Source organism: Mesoplodon densirostris, chromosome 1 (assembly GCF_025265405.1).
Source record: "Mesoplodon densirostris isolate mMesDen1 chromosome 1, mMesDen1 primary haplotype, whole genome shotgun sequence".
NCBI lineage: Eukaryota > Metazoa > Chordata > Mammalia > Artiodactyla > Ziphiidae > Mesoplodon > Mesoplodon densirostris.
Window position 1 is genome coordinate 43141248 of NC_082661.1, and position 23703 is coordinate 43164950.

The 23703-nt window shown below is 35.4% G+C and overlaps 1 protein-coding gene across 17 annotated transcripts in view; it reads right to left on the reverse strand.

Annotated features, from left to right (window-relative positions):
• Window positions 1-23703, reverse strand: part of PCDH15 (protocadherin related 15) — a 729696-nt gene that overhangs the window by 344934 nt on the left and 361059 nt on the right. For all 17 annotated transcript variants that reach the window (XM_060118371.1, XM_060118174.1, XM_060118091.1 and 14 more), the window contains one exon: window positions 265-373. In XM_060118371.1, the coding sequence (XP_059974354.1) occupies window positions 265-373 (109 nt within the window). The remainder of the gene's footprint in view (window positions 1-264; window positions 374-23703) is intronic.

Genomic DNA, 23703 nt, shown 5'->3' on the forward strand with positions numbered 1-23703 from the left:
TTTTACTTCCTCAATAAAAGTGTTTCTACCTGTTGTTCTACAAATTTCACTGAGACTAATACTAAAGAAGAAAAATGGTTATTTTTAAATGGTTATTTTTAAATTTATTTTTACATAAAAAATAATTTCAATAAAATTTCTTAAAAATAATTTCTAAAAAGAAAATCTTTGTTATTAAAGTTTTTTTTTTTAATTTGAAACATTTTTTTCCCTACATGATTCTAGAGCTATAACTGAGAGTGTAAAATGTTAGCAGATACAAACCAACAAGGATGGAATAGAGGATGCCTGGCCTATCTGATGGTGGCTGAATATTCCGGTCCTGATCAATGGCTTGGATCGGTGGGGTAACAATGATGGGGTTCAATTCTTCCTGGAAAAAAAAAATCAGATAGTTTAGTTCAGCTTCATTACCTCAGAAAGAATTGACACACAGATATTGTAGTCTGGACAGCTAGATAACACCTGAGCCATCAGTTATACTCAGATTTCAAGATTTGTAGTTGAACACCATAGACTAGTTAATTTTGAATCTGAAGAAGGACAGACATTATAATAATCTCCAAGAGTGGCCTTGCCTGTTATCGTGGAAAAAATAAAAACAAATATATTCAGAGACAACCCTAGAAAGGTAAACTGAGCTCAGAATGACTGGTATCTCTGGCATATTATCTTCAATTATTATAATTCTTAATTTTAACTGATTCTAATATCTACCCTTCTCTATATATAATACTGGACTCATCATTGCTTGGATTTGTGGTCTGTATTTTAATCGAATAATTTTATAGCATTTAGAAAGAGAACAGTTATGTTAAAATAGTAAAAACCTCATCATCAACTATAACTATATTCTAGCACTGATAATTAAGTGATTTGAAATTTTAGCAAGCTATATCATTTAATACCTAAATAATTGAACTTATCAATTATTAAGTTTTATACTTTTTTTCATTACATTTTTCATTACATTTTATGTGTTCTTTACACTTAGAAACTTCTCTTTTTCAGTATCTTTTTAAAAGCCCACTTAATATACATTTGATATTTAAAATCTATTATAATCTCCCTTTAACAAAAAAAATAAGATTTAGACTACATGAAAGAAAATTTGCTGCACAATTGTCAATAACAATTGGTCAATGTCAATTTGTGGACACTGTTATTCTCATCTCATGTTATATTGTAAGTATATTATTTCCCAGAAGCTTTTGGAAATATTTAGCCAGATTCCTGTCTGTTTCTGTATGTTAACTAACAGAGAAAGGAAAAACAAATCTAACATGTTCACAATACTCTTATTTAGACACATATATACTTAACATATATTCTTAAGAGGCCAAACTACCATTTCTATTTTTCTTTGATTAGTTTTGCTTTTTTCAAGTGGCAGAAATATCAAATTGTTTGAAAAAGTGTCATACATTTTGAAATATTTTTCCCTTGTGAACATTTAAAAAATGTAATATTAGGGTGGGTGGCATGGGTCAAGCTGATCACTTTCAACTTTTTATGTGATCATAGAAGAAACACAAGTGGAACAGTCACATATATCTTTGAAGCTTATATACTACAAAATATATGATGTCTGGTTCTTTTCAAAACCTTCCAAACAGTACTGATAATTTTTTTTAATTTTTAAAATTTATTTATTTTTTAGTGAAGTATAGTTGATTTACAATGTTGTATTAGTTTCAGGTATACAGCAAAGTGATTCAGTTATACACACATACAGATCTATTTTTTTCAGATTCTTTCCTCTTATAGATTATTACAAAATATGAGTATATTTCTCTGTGCTATACAGTACGTCTTTGCTTTGATAATTTTCATCCTTAAAATGGGGGAGCAAAGAGCACACATGTGAAATACTCATACAGCCATGGCTCATGAAAATCACATCAGTTTCTGCCTGATCACTGGAACTTTATGCACATATTCAAACAAACAAACAAAAACACCTCAAGGAACTAACAAAAAATACTCTTGTTTTATTATTTCCATGTATTCCAATATGTATCTGAAAAATTTTCAGGTATATTTTTTACCTTACAAATTGTGACTGACTGTTGTATCCAAAATGTGCATTTGAATATCCTTTCAATTGCATATTTGACCTTGATATATAAGGCTTTTTTTTTGGTCACCTTAATGTTTTAAACATACACCACTCTGCCTTACATTTAGACCCTATTAATACTGTCTCACTGAAGAAAAGTTCCTAATTTTAACATAGTCCTATACATTCCCTTCTCTTTTCATTTATATTTGGCAATTTCCTCTACCTGCACACATACTCTGACCACCTGAGGAACAGTTGATAATTTTCCCTTATCTACATCTATACAGAGACTATTGTGCTCATCCATATCAAAATTTATTGAACATTCTTGCTGACTGTACGTCTGAGTTTCCTTGCCTATAACTTTCTTGAGAGCAGGGGTAAGGCTGATTTACTTTTATATCTGTAGCACTAGAAACGTATGGGGCACACAGACACTCAAGAACTGTTGAATAAACAGCTTCTCAGCTCCAGATTATTTAGAATATTCTTGACCCATAGATCCTTGCCTTTCTCTCTGGGTTCCTGTGGGACATCCAAATACACACACTGACATTTGATAAGTATCTTTTTATAACTCCCAGATCTTTGTGCCCACAAAGTTATTGCACCCAACTGGAGGGAAAAATAATGTGGCCATGGGAGTGGATCAAAATGTACAGATATGGGCTCAGAGTTTTTTATTGAGATGGCCTTTTGGGTGTTACAGTAAGTAGTCTCATAAATATTCTAGTAGACTGAGTGGTAAATGTCTGTATCCTACAACAAAACATACCAAACTTGCTAGTAAGTTTTCAATAAGCTATCTAATTCCTCAGAGCTTGAATCCTAATTTTCAAAGTGAGGTTAATAATATCTACATTCAATAATTATGTGAGGATTCATCAAAGAATGTATGTAAAACAGTAAGCGGCATACTTAATATATGGAAATTATTAGTATTATCAAAATTAATATTATTTTTAATTGTGTAATATTGACATTAAACTTGCCTCCAAACTATAAGCAGAGAAAGAGATGGAAATTTTTAATTTCAAGCTGGAAGCTTATTTGAAACCAGATCTTGCATATTTTCCTGAAAACATGACACTGACATGAAACTTGAAGGTATTATTTAGGATTACAAAATTGATCATATGTTTCAGGGAATGAAGGGGGACTATCTATCATTACTATTTAATTTTAAACAAAGATTTGGAGGTAAAACCTGTAAAGTAAATTATTTAAAGATTATACTTAAACACAATTTTAAGATAGTGTATCAGAGAGTTGAATGTTCACTTAAAATGAACATTTCATTTTACTAAATTAAAAGGAAGCTTCGGTGATATTCTTTTTCTGTAGACTCAGACACATTACAGTTTCACATCCAATTTAAAAACTCATTCCCCACTCTTTGATTAAAGAACTTTGTGATAACGCTTTGATTTATAAATATTCTGATGAGTTATATAAATGTATCAAGCACTTGCTGTGTGCAAAGAACTCAACTAATTGTTCAAGTAGTGTTAAAAAATAGGTAATAGTTATGGAACTATGAAGGAGCTCACAGTCATGAGGATGGGGACTCAAAGTACATGAACACAATTTAGAAAAAAAATTTATAAAGACATTTATCAATAAATATTAAAAGAGAGCTCTGGTAGAAAACTCATATGATCAAATGTTATGAGTGAATTAGTCAAGATAACAAGAATCAGAGATATTCAAACACGTGCAGCTTAAATAAAGCAAATTTTGATTCATATATCAAAGGTGAGATTAATAAAGATTAAAAATATGCCAGCATTTGATAGAGGCTGGATAGGGAGTTTAAAAACATACACACAGGGCTTTCCCTGGTGGTGCAGTGGTTGAGAGACTGCCTGCTGATGCAGGGGACACGGGTTCGTGCCCCAGTCTAGGAAGATCCCACATGCCGCAGAGCGGCTAGGCCCGTGAGCCATGGCCACTGAGCCTGCGCGTCCGCAGCCTGTGCTCCACAGCGGGAGAGGCCACAACAGTAAGAGGCCTGTGTACCGCAAAAAAAATAAATAAATAACACACACACACACACACACACACACACACACACACACACAGGGCTTCCCTGGTGGTGCAGTGATTAAGAGTCCACTTGCCAATCCAGGGGACATGAGTTTGAGCCCTGGTCCAGGAAGATCCCACGTGCCATGGATCAACAAAGCCCATGTGCCACAACTACTGAACCTGCGCTCTAGAGCCCACGAGCCATGACTACTGAGCCCCTGTGCCTAGAGCCCATGCTCTGCAACAAGAGAAGCCACCACAATGAGAAACCCGAGCACCGCAACAAAGAGTAGCCCCTGCTCGCTGCAACTAGAGAAAGCTCCCGTGCAGCAACGAAGACCCCAATGCAGCCAATAAATAAATAAATAAATAATTTTTAAAAACACACACAAAATTGATGATATATAGATAGATAGATAGATAGATAGATAGATAATCTAGTGCTATTTTGAGGAGAGTCATTAAAGTGCCTTATAAACAGTGCAGTTTAATTTTCATATAGTTGGCAATGGAAAACTTCTACAGGTGAATAGCAAGTGTATTTTTATCATTCTGATGAAAAAAATCACCCTAGAGTGTCTTGTAGGTACAGAATAACATAAAGAAAAAATATTTAAAACTGTACAACCCAGTAATAGCCACTGTTAATATTTTGAGGTATTTTCTATCGGTATTTATCTTCTATGTATCATCTATCTACCTGTCTGTTTACACAGTGATATTTCACCACTTTGCATATATAAATTTTGTTGATTATTTTTACCTCACATATTATAACCACTGTTCTAAGTCAATGCATCTGCTTTTCAAAAAAATAATTTGCAGTAACATGCAACCTCCACTAATGTTATAATTAGGCTGTATAGTTGTACATTTAAGATGCTTATATTGTTTAACAACACATATAATGTATTCATTACTGTGCTGTGTCTTTAATTATATTCCTAGGTTAAACTCCTGGATGTGGAATTTCTGGATCAAGAAATGAGAGCATGTTGAACTCTTTCAGACAAATTGCCAGATAGCTTTCCAGAAAGATTGCAATGATTTATTTCCTCCTCAGTAGTGTGTGTTTATAACAACATATACTTGTCAATACTGAGGGTGATATATATCTGAAATATTGTTAATAAAGTTAAATTTTACATTTCTTTGATTGATAGTCTAATTTATTTGATATATTTATCTGTGTTTCTTCTGTTCATTTACTTTGTCTATTTTCTTTTTTAAATTTGGTATTTTAAAATTTTATTTCCATGGCATATGTGAATAGCACAAAGATCAACACTTTGTCATCAGTCTTAAAAATATTTTCAGTATGTTGTTTGCCTTTTAATATTATTTGTTTTTGAGATCTAGAAGCTCGGCATTTTTATGTATTGAAATATATCCCTTTTTCCCTTTTTGATTTCTGCTTAGATAGTCTTTCACCCTCTGAAAGTCATATAAATGCTGAATTATACTTATTTTCAGTTATTATGGTTTCAACATTTTAAATTTAATTCTTCAGTCTATCAAGACATCTGAATAGTAAAGACAATATTCACCAAACTGTGGCTGGAATTTTAACCTATTTTTTTTTTAACAGAAGTGAAACTAGTTTTAAAAACTCTTTGCTTTCCTTTCCCCCTTTTCTCTGTCTTAAATAGACATCTGTATAAAATTTAATCACCTATTGATCCTATGTTTCTGTCATATTCTATTACACTGCTTTAATATCTTAATTTATCCATGTCTGTAATGATTTAAAATAGAAATTGAGAGTTGCTCTATTATATAAGGTTGATGAGTTTTAAAATTGTGTGTGTGTGTGTGTGTGTGTGTGTGTGGAAACTAGATACTGGAAAGACACACAGTGATTTAAAATAAGGAATTGGGCTCCAAATGATCTAGATTTACAGAAAAGTAGCAACAAAATTGATGGAGACGAAGATGATAAAATGCCAAACAAGAAAATGCCATCTAATTGCATTGGTTAATGTCTCTAATTTGTCACAAATCTTCTTCCCAGTCCCAAACACACACACACACAAAATTGCTGCTCCTGTTAATGATATTTGAGAATTGAGAACTACACTATAATTTTTTTATGTTACATTTCCTTTAAGAATTATTTTATATTCCTGCATTCAGTTACAATATATATACGTATATATGTGTATATATATTTATAAATATTAAAGTTTTCTTGTTTTATATTTAGATTTTGTTTCATTGGTTTTAACACTCATGTCTAAATATTTATATCATGATTTACTTATTTTTATTTTTTATTTATTTATTTATTTATTTTTGCTGTACGTGGGCCTCTCACTGTTGTGGCCTCTCCCATTGCGGAGCACAGGCTCCGGACGCACAGGCTCAGCGGCCATGGCTCACGAGCCCAGCCGCTCCGCGGCATGTGGGATTCTCCCAGACCGGGGCACGAACCCGTGTCCCCTGCATCGGCAGGCGGATTCTCAACCACTGCGTCACCAGGGAAGCCCTACTTATTTTTAAATTCTTTATTTTTATTCAACAGTCAACTGAAATATGTCCTTGAATTTTTTTCCAGTAACAAAATATGAGTACTTGTATATATGAGAATGTAAATGGCTTTATACCTGAATGAAAATTTGACCAAATGTTAGGTTCTCTATTTCACAAACTTTTCCTCTATTTACAAAATTTCCTCCATTGTCTTCCAGTTTTGTTTCTACGGAGCAGAAATCTGAGCTCTAATTAATATGTGGTTCCTTTATGTTTTTTTCTTTATTGGTCTTGTAGAAATTTGCTTTTATCTGGAAATAAAATAATATACCAGAACTCTTCTGAGTAAAGTCTATCAAATTTTACTGCACTTTGCTTTACTGTATTTCATGGATACTGCATTTTTTACAAATTGAAAGTCTGTAGCAACCCTGTGTCAAGCAAGTCTATCAGCATGCACCATTTTTCCAAAAGCATTTGTTCACTTTTTGCCTCTGTGTCACATTTTGGTAATTCTCACAATATTTCAGACATTTTTGTCATCATTATGTTTGTTATAGTGATCTGCAATCAGTGATCTTTGAGGTTACTATTACAATTGTTTTGAAGCACCAGGAACTGTGCCCATATAACAGATGGCGAACTTAATAAATGTCGTGTGTGTCCTGACCACTCCACAACTGGCTGTTCTCCCATCTTTATCCCTCACCTTGGGCCTCCCACTTCTCTGAGACACAACTTTGTTGAAATTAGGCCAGTTAATAACCCTACAATGGTTTCTAAGTGTTCAAGTGAAAGGAAGAGTAGTAGTCTCTCACTTTAAAACAAAAGCTAGAAATGATTATACTTAGTGAGGGTGGAAAGCCAAGACAGGCTGAAAGCAAGCCTTCTTCAGACAAACAGTTAGCCATGTTGTGAATGCAAAGGAAAAGTTCTTGAAGTAAATTAAAAGTGCTAATCCAGTGAACACACAAATGATAAGAAAGCAAAACAGCCTTATTGCTGATATGGAGAAAGTTTTAGTGGTCTGGATAGAAGATTAAACCAGCTACAACAAATGAGGAGTTGCTTCTTATGGATAAGCAAAGGAAGTGGTTTCTTAAGATGGAATCTACTCCTGGTGAAGACGGTGTGAAGACTGTTGAAATAACAACAAAGGATTTAGAATATTACATAAATTAGTTGAAAAACAGCAGCAGTGTTTGAGAGGATTGGCTCCAATTTTGAAAGAAGTTCTACTGTGGTTAAAATGCTGTCAAATGGTTTTGCTTGCTACCGAGAAATAGTTCCTGAAAGGAAGAGTCAACCGATGCAGCAAACTTCACTCTTGTCTTATTATTAAAAATTGCAACAGTCACCCTAACCTTCAGGAACTACCACCCAATCAGTCAGCAGCCATCAACATCAAGGCAAGGCTTTCTACCAGCAAAAAATTACAACTCCCTGAAGCGTCAGATAATGGTTAGCACTGGTTAGCAATAAAGTATTTTTTAATTAAGGTATGTACACTGTTTTTGTAGACACAATACTATTGCACATTTAATAGACTACAGTATAGTGTAAACATAACTCGTAAATGAACTGGAAAACCAAAAAACTCATGAAACTCGCTTTATTGTGATATATGTTTTGTTATGGAAGCAAACCCACAATGTCTCCGTGGTGTCTTAACTGTTTCATGCTTTGAAAACTTTCAATCTGCAAACATGGATACTTAATAAAATCCTGGAGGTTTTTTTTTTCTTTATTTCTACTGTATCTTTGTTATTGTACTTGCTTACTTTACCTGTTTTTTTTTTATCAACACAAATTGATTATATTTTTATTTGGCCACCTGATCTTTATTTTCTTATTATCCTTGTTAATTCCTCTGTAGTCTGGAAGATTTCTCAAACATAATGAAGAGTACTGTAAGATGGTAAGAGTATTCTTTTATTAACTAGGAAAATACAGACTGAGTCTTGCCTCTCAATTTAGCTAGCTTCTGTGAGCTTCACCTTGTATTGGCTTATAAAATAGAGTAATATTACATCTTTTACTATGAGGTTTGATAATTAACTGAAGAAACGCTTGTAAAATACCTATCACAATCCTCCCAGCAAGTTTTAAATAAGTATCAGGTATTATGTTATTAACAATATTGCATATTTTGTTTTCTGCATCTTCAGCTGTATATTTTGTCTTTAATTTCTTTAGTTTTATTATTTCAGTTCTGTTCTCTTCTCTATCAGTATCTTTATTTCACCTTCAATCTCATGTTTCATATATTTCATTCTTTATTAAGTTTCATTTGAAATTCAAAACTTTTAAATAAATAACTTGTAATAACTTAAATAACTTCTAATACCTCTTCTTAATAACTTTTTTCTTTTTTATCTTGAATATAAAATATTCTTCTTCTCTAATGTTGCAGAATCTTTCATGGGATTCACATGTGTTTGAACCAGTGTATTGATTGATTGATGCCTTTGTGACTGTAAAGTTCCCATATTTCTGTGGTGGGAACCTGAATCTCTATTTTTATCCCTGTCTGTAGGTTTTTTTTTCACTCTCTCTTTCAAGACAGTAGCAGTCTTATAGTCATCCTGGCACAAATCTGACTTAGATTCCTTGCTTCCAGTGTTGATGCATTTTTCATTTCTTTTTATGTCTCTATAAGTATTTCAGTATGGCCATGGGTAAAGATAAATCAGGTACCCAAAGCTACCTGCCATTTCAATCCAGACCTTTCTACTATAGGTTTATGAGCAGGAAAATGACAAGATAAAAGAGGTGTTAGAAAAAACTATGTTTTCACCTGTGAATAAGTTTGACACTTTGAGAGAAAGCCTTCTTCTCTAACTTTCCAAATAGAAATGTAATTGTGCTTTCCTCACTGTCATCATGGCTACAGTTTTAACCTGACGTAGACTATTGCTCGGATCTCTCACCTTCCTAGTTCATCATGCATTACAGGGCAGTGCAGTCCAGAGGAAAGCATGCTGCCATCAAAGCTAGACAGACCAATGTCTGAAACTGTGGTGCAAAATGTGACATGAATACTTACTCTTTCTGAAATTCAGCCTTCTAAGTGTATAATAGTAACATTAATTTACATCAAATTATGTCAATTAATGTCATATCAATTTAATCTTAGACCTTCTCTCGGCTTAAAAAAAAAAGTAACTTTTGGGCTTCCCTGGTGGCGCAGTAGTTGAGAGTCCGCCTTCCGATGCAGGGGACATGGGTTCATGCCCCGGTCTGGGAGGATCCCACATGCCGCGGAGCGGCTGGGCCCGTGAGCCATGGCCGCTGAGCCTGCGCGTCCGGAGCCTGTGCTCCACAATGGGAGAGGCCACAACAGTGAGAGGCCCGTGTACCACACACACACACACAAAAAAGTAACTTTTGCTGTCCTTTTAGTGACTGTCCCAGGCTAACATTAAATAAATATTAGTTTTTAAATGTCGTATTATTTATGCATCAGGAGTTCTTCCTGATGTAGAATATAATACCTCTAAGAGAAGGACCATTACTATTTCTTTCATTGTTAGTGCCTTAATTTGTGTCTTCCACATTGCAGATACTCAAGTACCATTTACTCAATGAGAAAACTAAGTGTTTGGCTATTGAATGAATTCTGGGAGTAAAATAATTACAGCAAAATAAATCTAATAGGAAAATCCAAAGAAAGAGACAAACCTTAGGAAAAAAAAATGACTGGTGATAAATTTTACTGGGGGTTGGGTTTACTGGAGAAAAATGAATTTTAAATTCATAATTCAGATCTAGAAAAAAAAAGATTTAAAAAAAAATTAAGTAGAATTAATTTAGTTTTTTTATATTAATTTTTAGATATTGATTAGACCAAACATCTGTCCAGATTTGGTCTGTGGGTCATGGTTTGCAACCCATGGCTCAATTCCTGAAGTCTATATTCTGAAGGACAGGATTCAAAGGTTTTCCAAGATTTGGCTACAATTTACTACCTTTCCATCCTATTTCCCACTACTTCCATTACATACTACTCTAGTCAAACTAAAATACTTATCATTTACTGTAAACCACCTAGATTTCCCCAGATTCACCCCTTTATTCATGCTGTTCCCAACATGAGCTCTCAATATCAAAGTAGTTCCAGGTTCTGCTCAAATGACATCTCCATTTTTAAGTTTATTCCTGAAACTCCAGTTGGAATTGATCCTTTATTCCTTTGAAAACTCATAGGACAGGTGTTGCCAGTTTCAGATCACTTGTACATGTTTTATTTCTCATACTAGCCTCAGATTCTAGAGCACAAGTACTATGGTTTGTTCATTCTGGTATTTCTCTCAGTATATAGCATGAACAGGTGTTCAAGAGAAAATCATAGAATTCAAGACTGAACACAGAGGGAGAATGATTCACGTTAAGCTTCCTGCTAATGCTCTATTCTGAGTTGCTTCCCCCTCCCCTGTTTCACTTCCAATCCACTTGTAACTAGCTCCCTGTATTAAATTCCTTTGATTTATTCACATGACATGAGCTGTTTCTCTGACAGATATAATTAATATAAGTGCATATAAACCACAAGAATTAATGCCACTCAATCATCCATAAAAGTACAAGGAAAGAGAGCACTGAAACTAAAAAGTTCCTGAAGCAGTTAGATAGGAGTTTTCCACATTTTTTATTTCTCTTATGAAAATGTGCCAAACTTTTCTGTTTCCAGTGTTTTTACATTTGCTATTTCTTTACCCTTCCATCTCATGACTAAGGTCTCAACTCGAATTCCCCTTCCTCAGGGAAGCCTTCCCTTGACCACTCTAGAAAAAACACTTTCATTCATTTGCATTCATATTACTCACTATACATCGCATTTACCATAATATGTATCAGTGCCTGAAATTATTTATTGAACTTTTAATTTTCTGTCTCTACACTAAAAGGTACTCTCCCTGAAGGTATATGATCACAATCCCTATGTCCCTAGTACTGAAAACACTGTCTTGAAATAAAAGTCTCTCTCATTCCCTCTCCCTCCCTCCGTCTCTCTCTCTCTCTCTCTCTGTCTCTCCCCCCTCTCACTTTCTCCCTCACTCTCTTTCTGATGATAGAGAGATAGACAGATGATAGATAGATAGATAGATGATAGATAGATAGAATGTGCCTATCTATAACTAATGAACTGAATCTTTTCTGAGTGAAAAAAAGAAGGTTTTTCTTGTTAAGGAGCTTAAAATATAACTGTAAGACAAGATCAGTTACTATATAGTACACCTAACAATTAAAAGCAGTGCATACTGTGTGGAACTTTCTACTAAATTATTCAGAAGGCAGAGGTTAGTGATGACTATGAACCTAAGAAATGTGAATATTACTTCTTATTTTTGCAGTTACAGCCTATCATATATTTTATTTTATTTGAGTTTCACAAAAGCAGTGTGATATACAGCAAATTAGCCAATGTTTTTACAGAGAGGTTAAAGGATATTAAATGCACAAATCCAGCAGTAAAATAAGGCTCCCTAAAGAAGATAGAACTTGTGGAAGATATTACCTCCTTTTGTTTATTTTTCAGAAATATAGAAACACTCAATTGGGAAAAGTACATCAAATGAGGAGCTAAAAATAAAAAACCTGCTACTATTAGGACACGTATGATATTTTTTGATATTTTGTTTGTTAAAAACATCATAGACTTATTTCCTAAAATAAGAAATTTGGTTTTATATGTATAGGAGTTTATACAGATATTCTTTCAGTATATTCCAGTAAATCAATGGAGCTAGAGTAAGATGTCATATAAGTATGTTTAGCCCCTGGTTTCAAATAAAGTCATACAATGGAAACATCTGTTTTCAAGAAACATACTTGTGAAACTAACATCACATGGAAGAAATTTATATTTGCCCATTTTATATGTACAGATAATCAATTAAAGGTGTTGAAAATGGCTTCTATATGCATAGTTCTGTGCATGAGGCCTGGCCCAGAACTTACCGATTAGATGGCATCTGTTCAGAGCCTAGAGATGAAAACAATCTCAGATGTTTCACATGTAAAGGATAATTGGTAAATTGGTAAATTCACAATCTCTCAATGATTCTTTTCTTTTTGGGGGGACATCCTCCTGTGGTCTGATTTTTACCCAATATTCCAGGGCCTTTTTTGCCAGTGATGAAAAACTAGAGATGTGGTTGCTTAGATACAACAAATCCTGTATAGCCAAGGGGAATCTGAAGGTCAAAGAGTGAATTAGATTGATGTCTTGCTATTGTTTGAAAGCAGAATTTATTTGTTTTGCTGATGAAGTAGGAAAATATGGACAGTCAAGGAAGCGAAGATACACTATGTTTCCTATAGAATGAAATTCACCAAAAATAATAGATATCAGGAAAAGAAATAGTGGATATTATTATAGTAATAATCCACTTAGAATTGAGAGGCTGTGAACCAAAACATTTACTATTTCTTCCGCCAAAATGGGTCGAGTGATAGTTTCAACTGAGGAAAAATCCCACACTAACCATAAATATAAATAACTGCTAAAGGTCAAGCAAAGCTAGAAATACAGTGGAGCTAAGTCCTGAGCTCACTACATAAAAACAACCTTTGCGTAAAAAGGTATCTCCTTAAATCTATTTTTGAAACACCTGTTTATGCACTTAATTTTTTCTAACAAAATAACTTGATAATAAGAAATAAAGACAATAAAATAATAACCAGTATGAATAAAGTCTCAATAGGGATAATATTTTTCAATAACTCTGATAGCCATACTTCTCCAAAAATCTTGTCTAGCAAATACTATTATGAAACACTAATTTTAATGCTATAGCTCACAATACAAAATCTTGATATAAAACTAAAACCTTTTTTATTTTCTATTTAGCATCTGTGTTTTTTATTTCCACTTGAAATAAGAAATGTGTGCGCTCTAACATGAGCAAATTAAAATGACACTTTCTTTCTTTCTTTTGCTATGTATTCTTTAAAGCTTTCTTATTCACTTTCAATCTTATAAAATGTATGTATTATAGAAAACCTTCTTGAAAAATTATACAACTTCAGCATTTGAGGAGACAGTGACCTAGAGTTACTTAAAATAATCTTCACCATAATGGAATGCTGCAGGAGGGCTAAAAGTTTCACTTTTAGAAAATAACAAATTGCACGGCGTTTAACAGGCCTTGACTAAATAGGCCACAGCCTTGGAAAGAAAATTACTTTCAACATTGACCCTCTTGCCAATGTACTGAATTCTTCTGCTTGCCCCTATCAGAGGTTGCCTAAGATTTAGCTGGAACTGTGTCTTGAGAGCCCTGAATGGGATCAGAATCAGAATGTACCTTGTTTGTTGTGGCAGCATAAGGAGATGAGAAGAAATTATCATAGATGGTATAGGAGAGTCAAATCAAAGTAAGGGTGTAGTGAGTGTAACCAATTTCAACTAGGCTATATCAGGAGAGTAGTGGTCACACGAAGTCAAATGAGATAAGAGACAGAGAGGAGGTGAGAAGCAGTAGAAAGCAAGCAGAGAGGCCTCAGAATGGAGCAGTCCCTGAGTAAATTTCAGCAATGTTTAATTGTAAACCTTATGACTTTCCACTACTGTGGTGGGCCATTTAAATAAGCCAAAGTGATATGGACAAGGACATTGTTATAGATTGATTCTTTGGGTGCTTCCTGAAACCTAGAGAAATCTGTAGGATATAGACTCAATTTAGTTCTAGAAACTCATTCTCTGTGTTGCTTTCTTGTAAACTCTTTACCACTTTCAGAAATCCCTGGGCCAAGGGGTAATGAAGTTAACAACAAAAAAGTCTCAGTCCTTCCAGAAGAGAGATCAAGGAAATGGAAATGATGATTCCTTCTGTATAAAATATAAATGACTTTAATGTAGTCTAAAATAAAAAAAAAAAACTTTCCTAAGAATTGTAAAGATTAAGGTGGAGTTTTTTATGATAGTGTCAGGAGCATGGCTGCTCATTTTATGCCACTAGAAGTAAGGGAGATCATAGGAAAGAAAGAAACCATGAACTTTATTTTGAAGAATCATTACTTACATAGTGAGAGTAATGATATTTATAAGTAATATAAAATCACAATACACTTTTAAACAAATACTGAATAAAATAATATTTTAAAATACAATGAATACCAGATTATCATATATTAGATTAACTGTAAAAATTAATTATAGTTTTGTCACTATTACGATTTACATACATGCCCCTTCCTAGGAAAGATGATAGAAAGCCTATTAATTTTTTTTTAATATTCAATTTGTATACAGCCAAGGGTTGCCAAAACAAGGTCACTGCACTCATTAATTTTGGTCGTTTTTTATTTAATATAATATTTTGGATATTCAGGTATACCATAATACCATTGTCGATATTTATCTCTCTTTTCTCAATGTTAAGAAGAATTATTTTATATTTTTTTTATCTTAGTAAATTCATATGAACATCCAAAACATTCATAACAATCGTTTTAATGGGCACCTCTGTGTTGATTCATATGTTCTTATGTTTTTAAATGGTTTAGGCTTTATTGTTTACAATGATTTCTACTGTTGGTTTTGACAGATAACCTTCATAATATTTAAGCAGTTATTTTACTTATGAGCATGCTTTCTATCTAAATGTTGACTATTAATTGGTCTTAAACTTTTAGGAACACAACATCTACAAAATATTTGTAAACCATTTAGAGAAAAACCACAAAGAAATGCAAATTTAGAAGGAAATGTAGATCACTACATACAGAACAGAAAATCTATGAGATCTTACCTACATTAGGATAACCATTAGCTATCAAAAAGGTAGAGAGATTTTCAGTTACATTAACACTTTAAACATCTGTATAAAAAAGATATTAATACAATTAGTGAATAACATAGATTATGGAAATATATTGCCATCTATCAGAATAAAGCCTAATACCTAAAATAATACTAATATAATCTTAATAATAATAATACTGTTTCAAATAGATAAGAAAAAGAAAATGACCAATTGGGAAAACTGACAAAATTATGAATAGACAAATCACAGATGGGTTAATCATATGGCCTATAAACATTTGAAAAAATGTTCAGATTCATTAGATTTTTGAATGTAATGAATGAAACTATTTTAAAAAATGTATTTGACCAATATCTCAGGATCTTTAAATATTTCCAACTGGTATTTTCTGAAAAGAAAAGTAAAATACCTAAAAAGGTGTATATAATATTTCTATTCTGAAGAAACACATACATACACATATTAAACATTTTATTATATAAGTATTAAGAATTGAATGTTAGAGTACCTATCAGTCAGTGTTGGGGGAAGAGAAGAAAGAAGGAGTACAGAAAGCAAAGAGAGAAAATAAGCACAAAAAATAAAACAGCAGGTATGGGTATGTGGGAAATTATCTAACTTTATATGCAGAAATAAATGAATTTAAAAATAGCTATCACTATATGGTAGGATGTGAAGAAATTTTTATTTCCTTCCTTATAACTGAATACATTACAATAAGTATAATTTTAATAAAAAACAAATAACACAGTATTTATTTTCTCAAATAAATCAAAGTTATTTACCCACTATCTTCTTCATGGATCTTAAGAACCCATATGCCAATGACAGTAAAGCATGATTTCCCCTTCTCATTACCCTGGCTTTTATCTAACGTCTTTGGGTAGGGAGAAAAATGGTGAAAAGAGATTCTTCTCTTATAGACGAGAGGCAGATAAATACTTTGCATGGTCTGGGTCTTAGAAACAGACTGAGATTTTTTCACATTGTTTATTGTTGTATTTAGCATGGTATTCAACTGGTCAGAATGTTGATACTGGCTTGAGAACCGTTCCTACATTTACCCTGTCAGGATGTTGGGTGTTGGAAAATAAACCCCACTCAACTGAGCCACAAGCCACGGAGACCACTGATTTATGTTTTTCAATACTGCCAATCTAGTGAAGGAGATTGGAGGTGGAGGTGGCATGGGAAATTAGTGTCATTGATATTTTTTTCTTGTTTCTTATCTATAAATCTAATAAATACCCTGTATTGGTTAAGTTAATGTTCACTGCTATAAAAGATGAATATCCAAATTTCTGTGGCCCAGTATAATAGATGCTAATTTCTCACTCAGAGAAAGTGTAAGGTCTCATTCAATGACTCAGGCTGATGGAGGCTCTCTCATTTTCTATTCGTAGTCTCCCAGACCATGCTAGGGGGTGAGTGGAATATTTTATAGGAGATTTTACACAAGAGAGGGAATTTAGTTCCTAAAACTGAGTTCCTGATTCACTCACTGAATAATTTGCTGAAATCTAGCATACTTATTACTGGCCTGGAAGTTAGGATACAAGAAAAATCTTTAACATATGCCCCAGCTTCTCAGCACTTATGTTTTATAGAGTGAAAGAGTTATGAAGACCACTGATTCTGTCTTGTGGTCAAGGGCATCTTCATTGATTAAGCTATTCCTTGATTAATAGTATTTTCCAAAAACTAGTAGGGGAGGAATGTCTGTGACTTATTTTTTAAGGGTATTTCCTCACCTTCTTTGGCTACAATAGCATACTTGACACTTTCTCTATTCCCAAGATCCTTAGAACATAACCTGCACTAAATCTGAGTATCTCTCAGTAATTTTTCTTATTCTAGCAAGTATAGCTGCATTCTCTCAATATCATAATGATGAAAAAGTGAGCAACTGGAAATTTAATTTGGAGTATATGTAAGAAACATTCAATTAGTTCAAGTTGTTAAACAGCATATGTTCAGCTTTCAGTGAAGGTGAACTAATGAAGATGAATGAGAAACTGAAAGAAAACAATTCAATATGTGTTTTTTGAGAAACAATATTATTAAAAAGCATGTGTTTTCTACTGAACAAAAGCAACTGACCTTTTCCTCAAACTGACAGTGAGATCTATCAAAACAGCTTTGGAAAGAACAATGAATACCATTTAATGAATCAGAGAGAAGAGGGTATAACATACTTTATTCTGGCAATAATATTCTAGGCACTGAAAGTTTTAAAAAAAAGATGAAAAGAATTGCATAGGTATCTGATCATGGTGTTTATTAAAACTGCTTTCTCTATATATGTCAAGCTTTACAGAATTGTCTCCAACAGAATAACTTTGGTGAAAGCCGTATGAAATGTATTATGAAATATGATTGTTCACTTGCTATGCAGGTATAATCTCATACGCAATTCAGGCAAAAGTGAGGAATTCAACTGAAAGTTCCATTTTTTATAATTTGATGATTGTGATTAAAGAACCATAAAAATTTTCTCTTTAACATTTCATTTTTCCCTCACAAAAGCAGACTACTGCAATTTCTATAGTTTTCTTTCCTCTTAACTACGGGGTTACATATCAATGTTGGGTTTCTTTTTTTTAGGGATAAGAAACCTATAATCAACTATTTCTGGAGAACCACTTCATTTTATCAAAGCCCATAAATATATTAAAAATTCAATATGTTCTATAGAGATTTTTAAATGATACATATAATAAATTTGGGAATGATCATTATTATGATTATAACTGTAATTTTAAAATATGTCACCTAAAGTGAATTATTGTACATTTTGTCTTAGAAATGTTCATTCTGTCTTTGAATTCTTGTAACACATTGTATTGTGAAGTAATCAAATAAAGTGGCTTATTGGATAGTCATTTAGCTTTGGTCTTATATTCCTCATAAGATTGTTATTCTGTTGAGAAAGGGAGGGCTTTCTCTCTATCATTGTATCCACTACAGCAACCAGCACATTGCCCAGAACATAGTAGGTATTTGGTTATTGTCTATTAAATAAATGAACAAATTCAAAATTTTGACAGTCATCATTCTTTTTTTTTTTTTTTTTTTTTTGCAGTACGCGGGCCTCTCACTGTTGTGGCCTCTCCCATTGTGGAGCACAGGCTCCGGACACGCAGGCTCAGCGGCCATGGCTCACGGGCCCAGTCGCTCCGCGGCATGTGGGATCTTCCCGGACTGGGGCACGAACCCGTGTCCCCTGCATTGGCAGGCGGACTCTCAACCACTGTGCCACCAGGGAAGCCCATTGTTGTTTATTTTTAAAGGAACTTGAACTATAGTATAATAAGAATTGTATCAACTTGATTTTCCACAATGATTCTAACTTATGTGGTGCATAATAATAATAATAAATGTCATTGTATCATTTTGTAAGAAAAACAGATATTATAAAGGATTTGACTTTACTTTCTCCTTTCCTGTTAATAATCAAAACTCAATAAAGAATTACCTGGTGACTACTTAGTGTCAGGAAATGTTTCAGGCACTTGGGCTATAATAGTGAACACAGTAGGCCCTGCACTAATAAAAAGTTCATTTTAAGGAATTTTATAAATGAAGTCAGAAAACAGCAAACAAAAAAAATAAACATATGTCAGATGTTAATGAGTGCTGTAGAAAAAAAAAATGAGTGTCAGAGCTGAAGGCCATCCTGGAAAGTGAAAGATTGTTGTTTTATATAGGTTGGTCATAAAAAGGCTTTTTGTAAAGTTAACATTTGAGAAAGTTCTGAAGAAAGTGAGAGAGCCAGCCATGGGAAATACCCTGAGAAAGGGAGTACCAAACAGAAGGAACATCAGACAAAGGGCCTGAGAGGAAGCACACATGCTATGCTTGAGCAACAGCAAGGAATGTGGCTTGAGTAGAAAGAACAATGACAGGCGAGGCACAGGAGATGAGGTCAGAGGTAGCCACAGTCAAGCTCCTGGAGGATCTGAGTTTAAGAGCAGATGGTAAGCCTTCTTGTGCAGAAGAAGCTGAGAATTCCTAGTAAAGCAAAATTGCAGTCTCTCTCGAAATGGTGTATGATTATAGTCTCCAACTGGTGGACTCTCCAATGACTCTTGTTTCCATGCAGATGGGCTAATACGTAAAACTTGCATATATATCACCAAGCATTCCTAGGTAACGTTTTGACAAAAAACACAACATCTACAGTGCAACCACTATGTACTGATGTTTACATATATCAGGACATTTAATTCTCATATAAAACCTATGTGACAGATTGGTGGTAGTATAATTTTCACACTATGGATGATAAAGCAGAGAATTATAATAGTTAAGAAAATTTGCCTAAGTTTACAGCTAAAAAGTAGAACAAGGACAGAAATTAGGTTTGTCTTAACTAAACTTACTATGGTAATCATTTTTCAATATATACATATGTCAAGTCATTATGCTGTATACCTTAAACTTACACAGTGTTAAATGTCAACTGCATCTCAATAAAACTGGGAAAAAAATCCATGTTTAAAAAAAAAATGCCAGGACTTCCGGGTAAGATGGCGGAAGAGTAAGACGCGGAGATCACCTTCCTCCCCACAGATACACCAGAAATACAGCTACACGTGCAACAACTCCTACAGAACACCTACTGAACGCTGGCAGAAGACCCCAGACCTCCCAAAAGGCAAGAAACTCCCCACATACCTGGGGGGGGCAGAGCGGAGAGATTCCCGCAGGGGGGAGCGGTGCCGAGCGGCGCTCGCCGGCCCGAGGGGCTTGTCTGCTCCCCCGCCGGGGCGGGCGGCGCTGGAGCTGGGGCTCGGGCTTCGGTCGGAGCGCAGGGAGAGGACTGGGGCTGGCGGCGGGAGCTCAGCCTGAGGGGGGCTGGTGTGCCGCAGCTGGCCGGGAGGGAGTCCGGGGGGGCTCTGGAGCTGCCGAAGAGGCAGGAGACTTTTTCTTCCCTCTTGGTTTCCAGGTGCGCGGGGAGAGGGGATTGGGAGCGCCGCGTAGAGGAGCTCCAGAGACGGGCGCGAGTCGCGGCTGAAAGCGCGGAGCCCAGGGACGGGCGTGGGACGCTGGGGCTGCTGTTGCCGCCGCCGGGAAGCCTGTGTGCGAGCGCAGGACACTGTCCGCGCCGCCCTTCCGGGAGCCTGTGCGGCCTGCCGCTGCCGGGGTCCCGGGATCCAGGGGCGGCTTCCCTGGGAGAGCGCACGGCGCGCCCCGGGCTGGTGCGGCGTCACGCCGACCTCTGCCGCTGCGGGCATGCCCCGCACTCCGTGCCCCTCCCTCCCGCCCGGCCTGGGTGAGCCGGAGTCCCCGAAGAGGCTGCTCCTTTAACCCTGTCCTGTCTGAGCGAAGAACAGACGCCCTCCGGCGACCTACACGCAGAGGCGGGGCCAAATCCAAAGCTGAGACCCAGGAGCTGTGAGAACAAAGAAGAGAAAGGGAAACCTCTCCCAGCAGCCTCAGAAGCAGCGGATTAAAGCTCCACAATCAACTTGATGTACCCTGCATCTGTGGAATACATGAATAGACAACAAATCATCCCAAATTGAGGAGCCAGGAGTCAGTGCTGTGCCTCTGAGGTGGGAGAGCCAACTTCAGGACACTGGTCCACAAGAGACCTCCCAGCTCCACATAATATCAAACGGCGAAAATCTTCCAGAGATCTCCATCTCAACACCAGCACCCAGCTTCACTCAACGACCAGCAAGCTACAGTGCTGGACACCCTATGCCAAACAACTAGCAAGACAGGAACAGAACACCACCCATTAGCAGAGAGGCTGCCTCAAATCATAAAAAGTCCGCAAACACCCCAAAACACACCACCAGACGTGGACCTGCCCACCAGAAAGACAAGATCCAGCCTCATCCACCAGAACACAGGCAGTAGTCCCCTCCACCAAGAAGCCTACACAACCCACTAAACCAACCTTAGCCACTGGGGACAGACACCAAAAACAACGGGAACTACGAACCTGCAGCCTGCAAAGAGGAGACCCCAAACACAGTAACATAAGCAAAATGAGAAGACAGAAAAACACACAGCAGGAGAAGGAGCAAGATAAAAACCCACCAGACCTAACAAATGAAGAGGTAATAGGCAGTCTATCTGAAAAAGAATTCAGAATAATGATGGTAAAGATGATCCAAAATCTTGGAAATAGAATAGACAAAATGCAAGAAACAGTTAACAAGGACCTAGAAGAACTAAAGATGAATCAAGCATCGATTAAAAACACAATAAATGAAATAAAAAATACTCTAGATGGGATCAATAGCAGAATAACTGAGGCAGAAGAACGGATAAGTGAGGTGGAAGATAAAATAGTGGAAATAACTGCTGCAGAGCAAAATAAAGAAAAAAGAATGAAAAGAACAGAGGACAGTCTCAGAGACCTCTGGGACAACATTAAACGCACCAACATTCGAATTATAGGGGTTCCAGAAGAAGAAGAGAAAAAGAAAGGGACTGAGAAAATATTTGAAGAGATTATAGTTGAAAACTTCCCTAATATGGGAAAGGAAATAGTTAATCAAGTCCAGGAGGCACAGAGAGTCCCATACAGAATAAATCCAAGGAGAAATACACCAAGACACATATTAATCAAACTGTCAAAAATTAAACACAAAGAAATCATATTAAAAGCAGCAAGGGAAAAACAACAAATAACACACAAGGGAATCCCCATCAGGATAACAGCTGATCTCTCAGCAGAAACTCTACAAGCCAGAAGGGAGTGGCAGGACATACTTAAAGTGATGAAGGAGAAAAACCTGCAACCAAGATTACTCTACCCAGCAAGGATCTCATTCAGATTTGATGGAGAAATTAAAACCTTTACAGACAAGCAAAAGCTGAGAGAGTTCAGCACCACCAAACCAGCTTTACAACAAATGCTAAAGGAACTTCTCTAGGCAAGAAACACAACAGAAGGAAAAGAACTACAATAACGAACCCAAAACAATTAAGAAAATGGGAATAGGAACATACATATCAATAATTACCTTAAATGTAAATGGACTAAATGCTCCCACCAAAAGACACAGACTGGCTGAATGGATACAAAAACAAGACCCATATATATGCTGTCTACAAGAGACCCACTTCAGACCTAGAGATACATACAGACTGAAAGTAAGGGGATGGAAAAAGATATTCCATGCAAATGGAAACCAAAAGAAAGCTGGAGTAGCAATTCTCATATCAAACAAAATAGACTTTAAAATAAAGACTACTAGAAGAGACAAAGAAGGACACTACATAATGATCAAGGGATCGATCCAAGAAGAAGATATAACAATTGTAAATATTTATGCACCCAACATAGGAGCACCTCAATACATAAGGGAAATATTAACTGCCATAAAAGGAGAAATCGACAGTAACACAATCATAGTAGGGGACTTTAACACCCCACTTTCACCAATGGACAGGTCATCCAAAATGAAAATAAATAAGGAAACACAAGCTTTAAATGATACATTAAACAAGATGGACTTAATTGATATTTATAGGACATTCCATCCAAAAACAACAGAATACACATTTTTCTCAAGTGCTCATGGAACATTCTCCAGGATAGATCATATCTTGGGTCACAAATCAAGCCTTGGTAAATTTAAGAAAATTGAAATTGTATCAAGTATCTTTTCCGACCACAATGCTATGAGACTAGATATCAATTACAGGAAAAAAGCTGTAAAACATACAAACACATGGAGGCTAAACAATACACTACTTAATAACGAAGTGATCACTGAAGAAATCAAAGAGGAAATTTAAAAATACCTAGAAACAAATGACAATGGAGACACGACGACCCAAAACCTATGGGATGCAGCAAAAGCAGTTCTAAGAGGGAAGTTTATAGCAATACAATCACACCTTAAGAAACAGGAAATATCTCGAATAAACAACCTAACCTTGCACCTAAAGCAATTAGAGAAAGAAGAACAAAAACATCCCAAAGTTAGCAGAAGGAAAGAAATCATAAAAATCAGATCAGAAATAAATGAAAAAGAAATGAAGGAAACGATAGCAAAGATCAATAAAACTAAAAGCTGGTTCTTTGAGAAGATAAACAAAATTGATAAACCATTAGCCAGACTCATCAAGAAAAAAAGGGAGAAGACTCAAATCAATAGAATTCGAAATGAAAAAGGAGAAGTAACAACTGACACTGCAGAAATACAAAAGATCATGAGAGATTACTATAAGCAACTTTATGCCAATAAAATGGACAACCTGGAAGAAATGGACAAATTCTTAGAAATGCACAACCTGCCAAGACTGACTCAGGAAGAAATAGAAAATATGAATAGACCAATCACAAGCACTGAAATTGAAACTGTGATTAAAAATCTTCCAACAAACAAAAGCCCAGGACCAGATGGC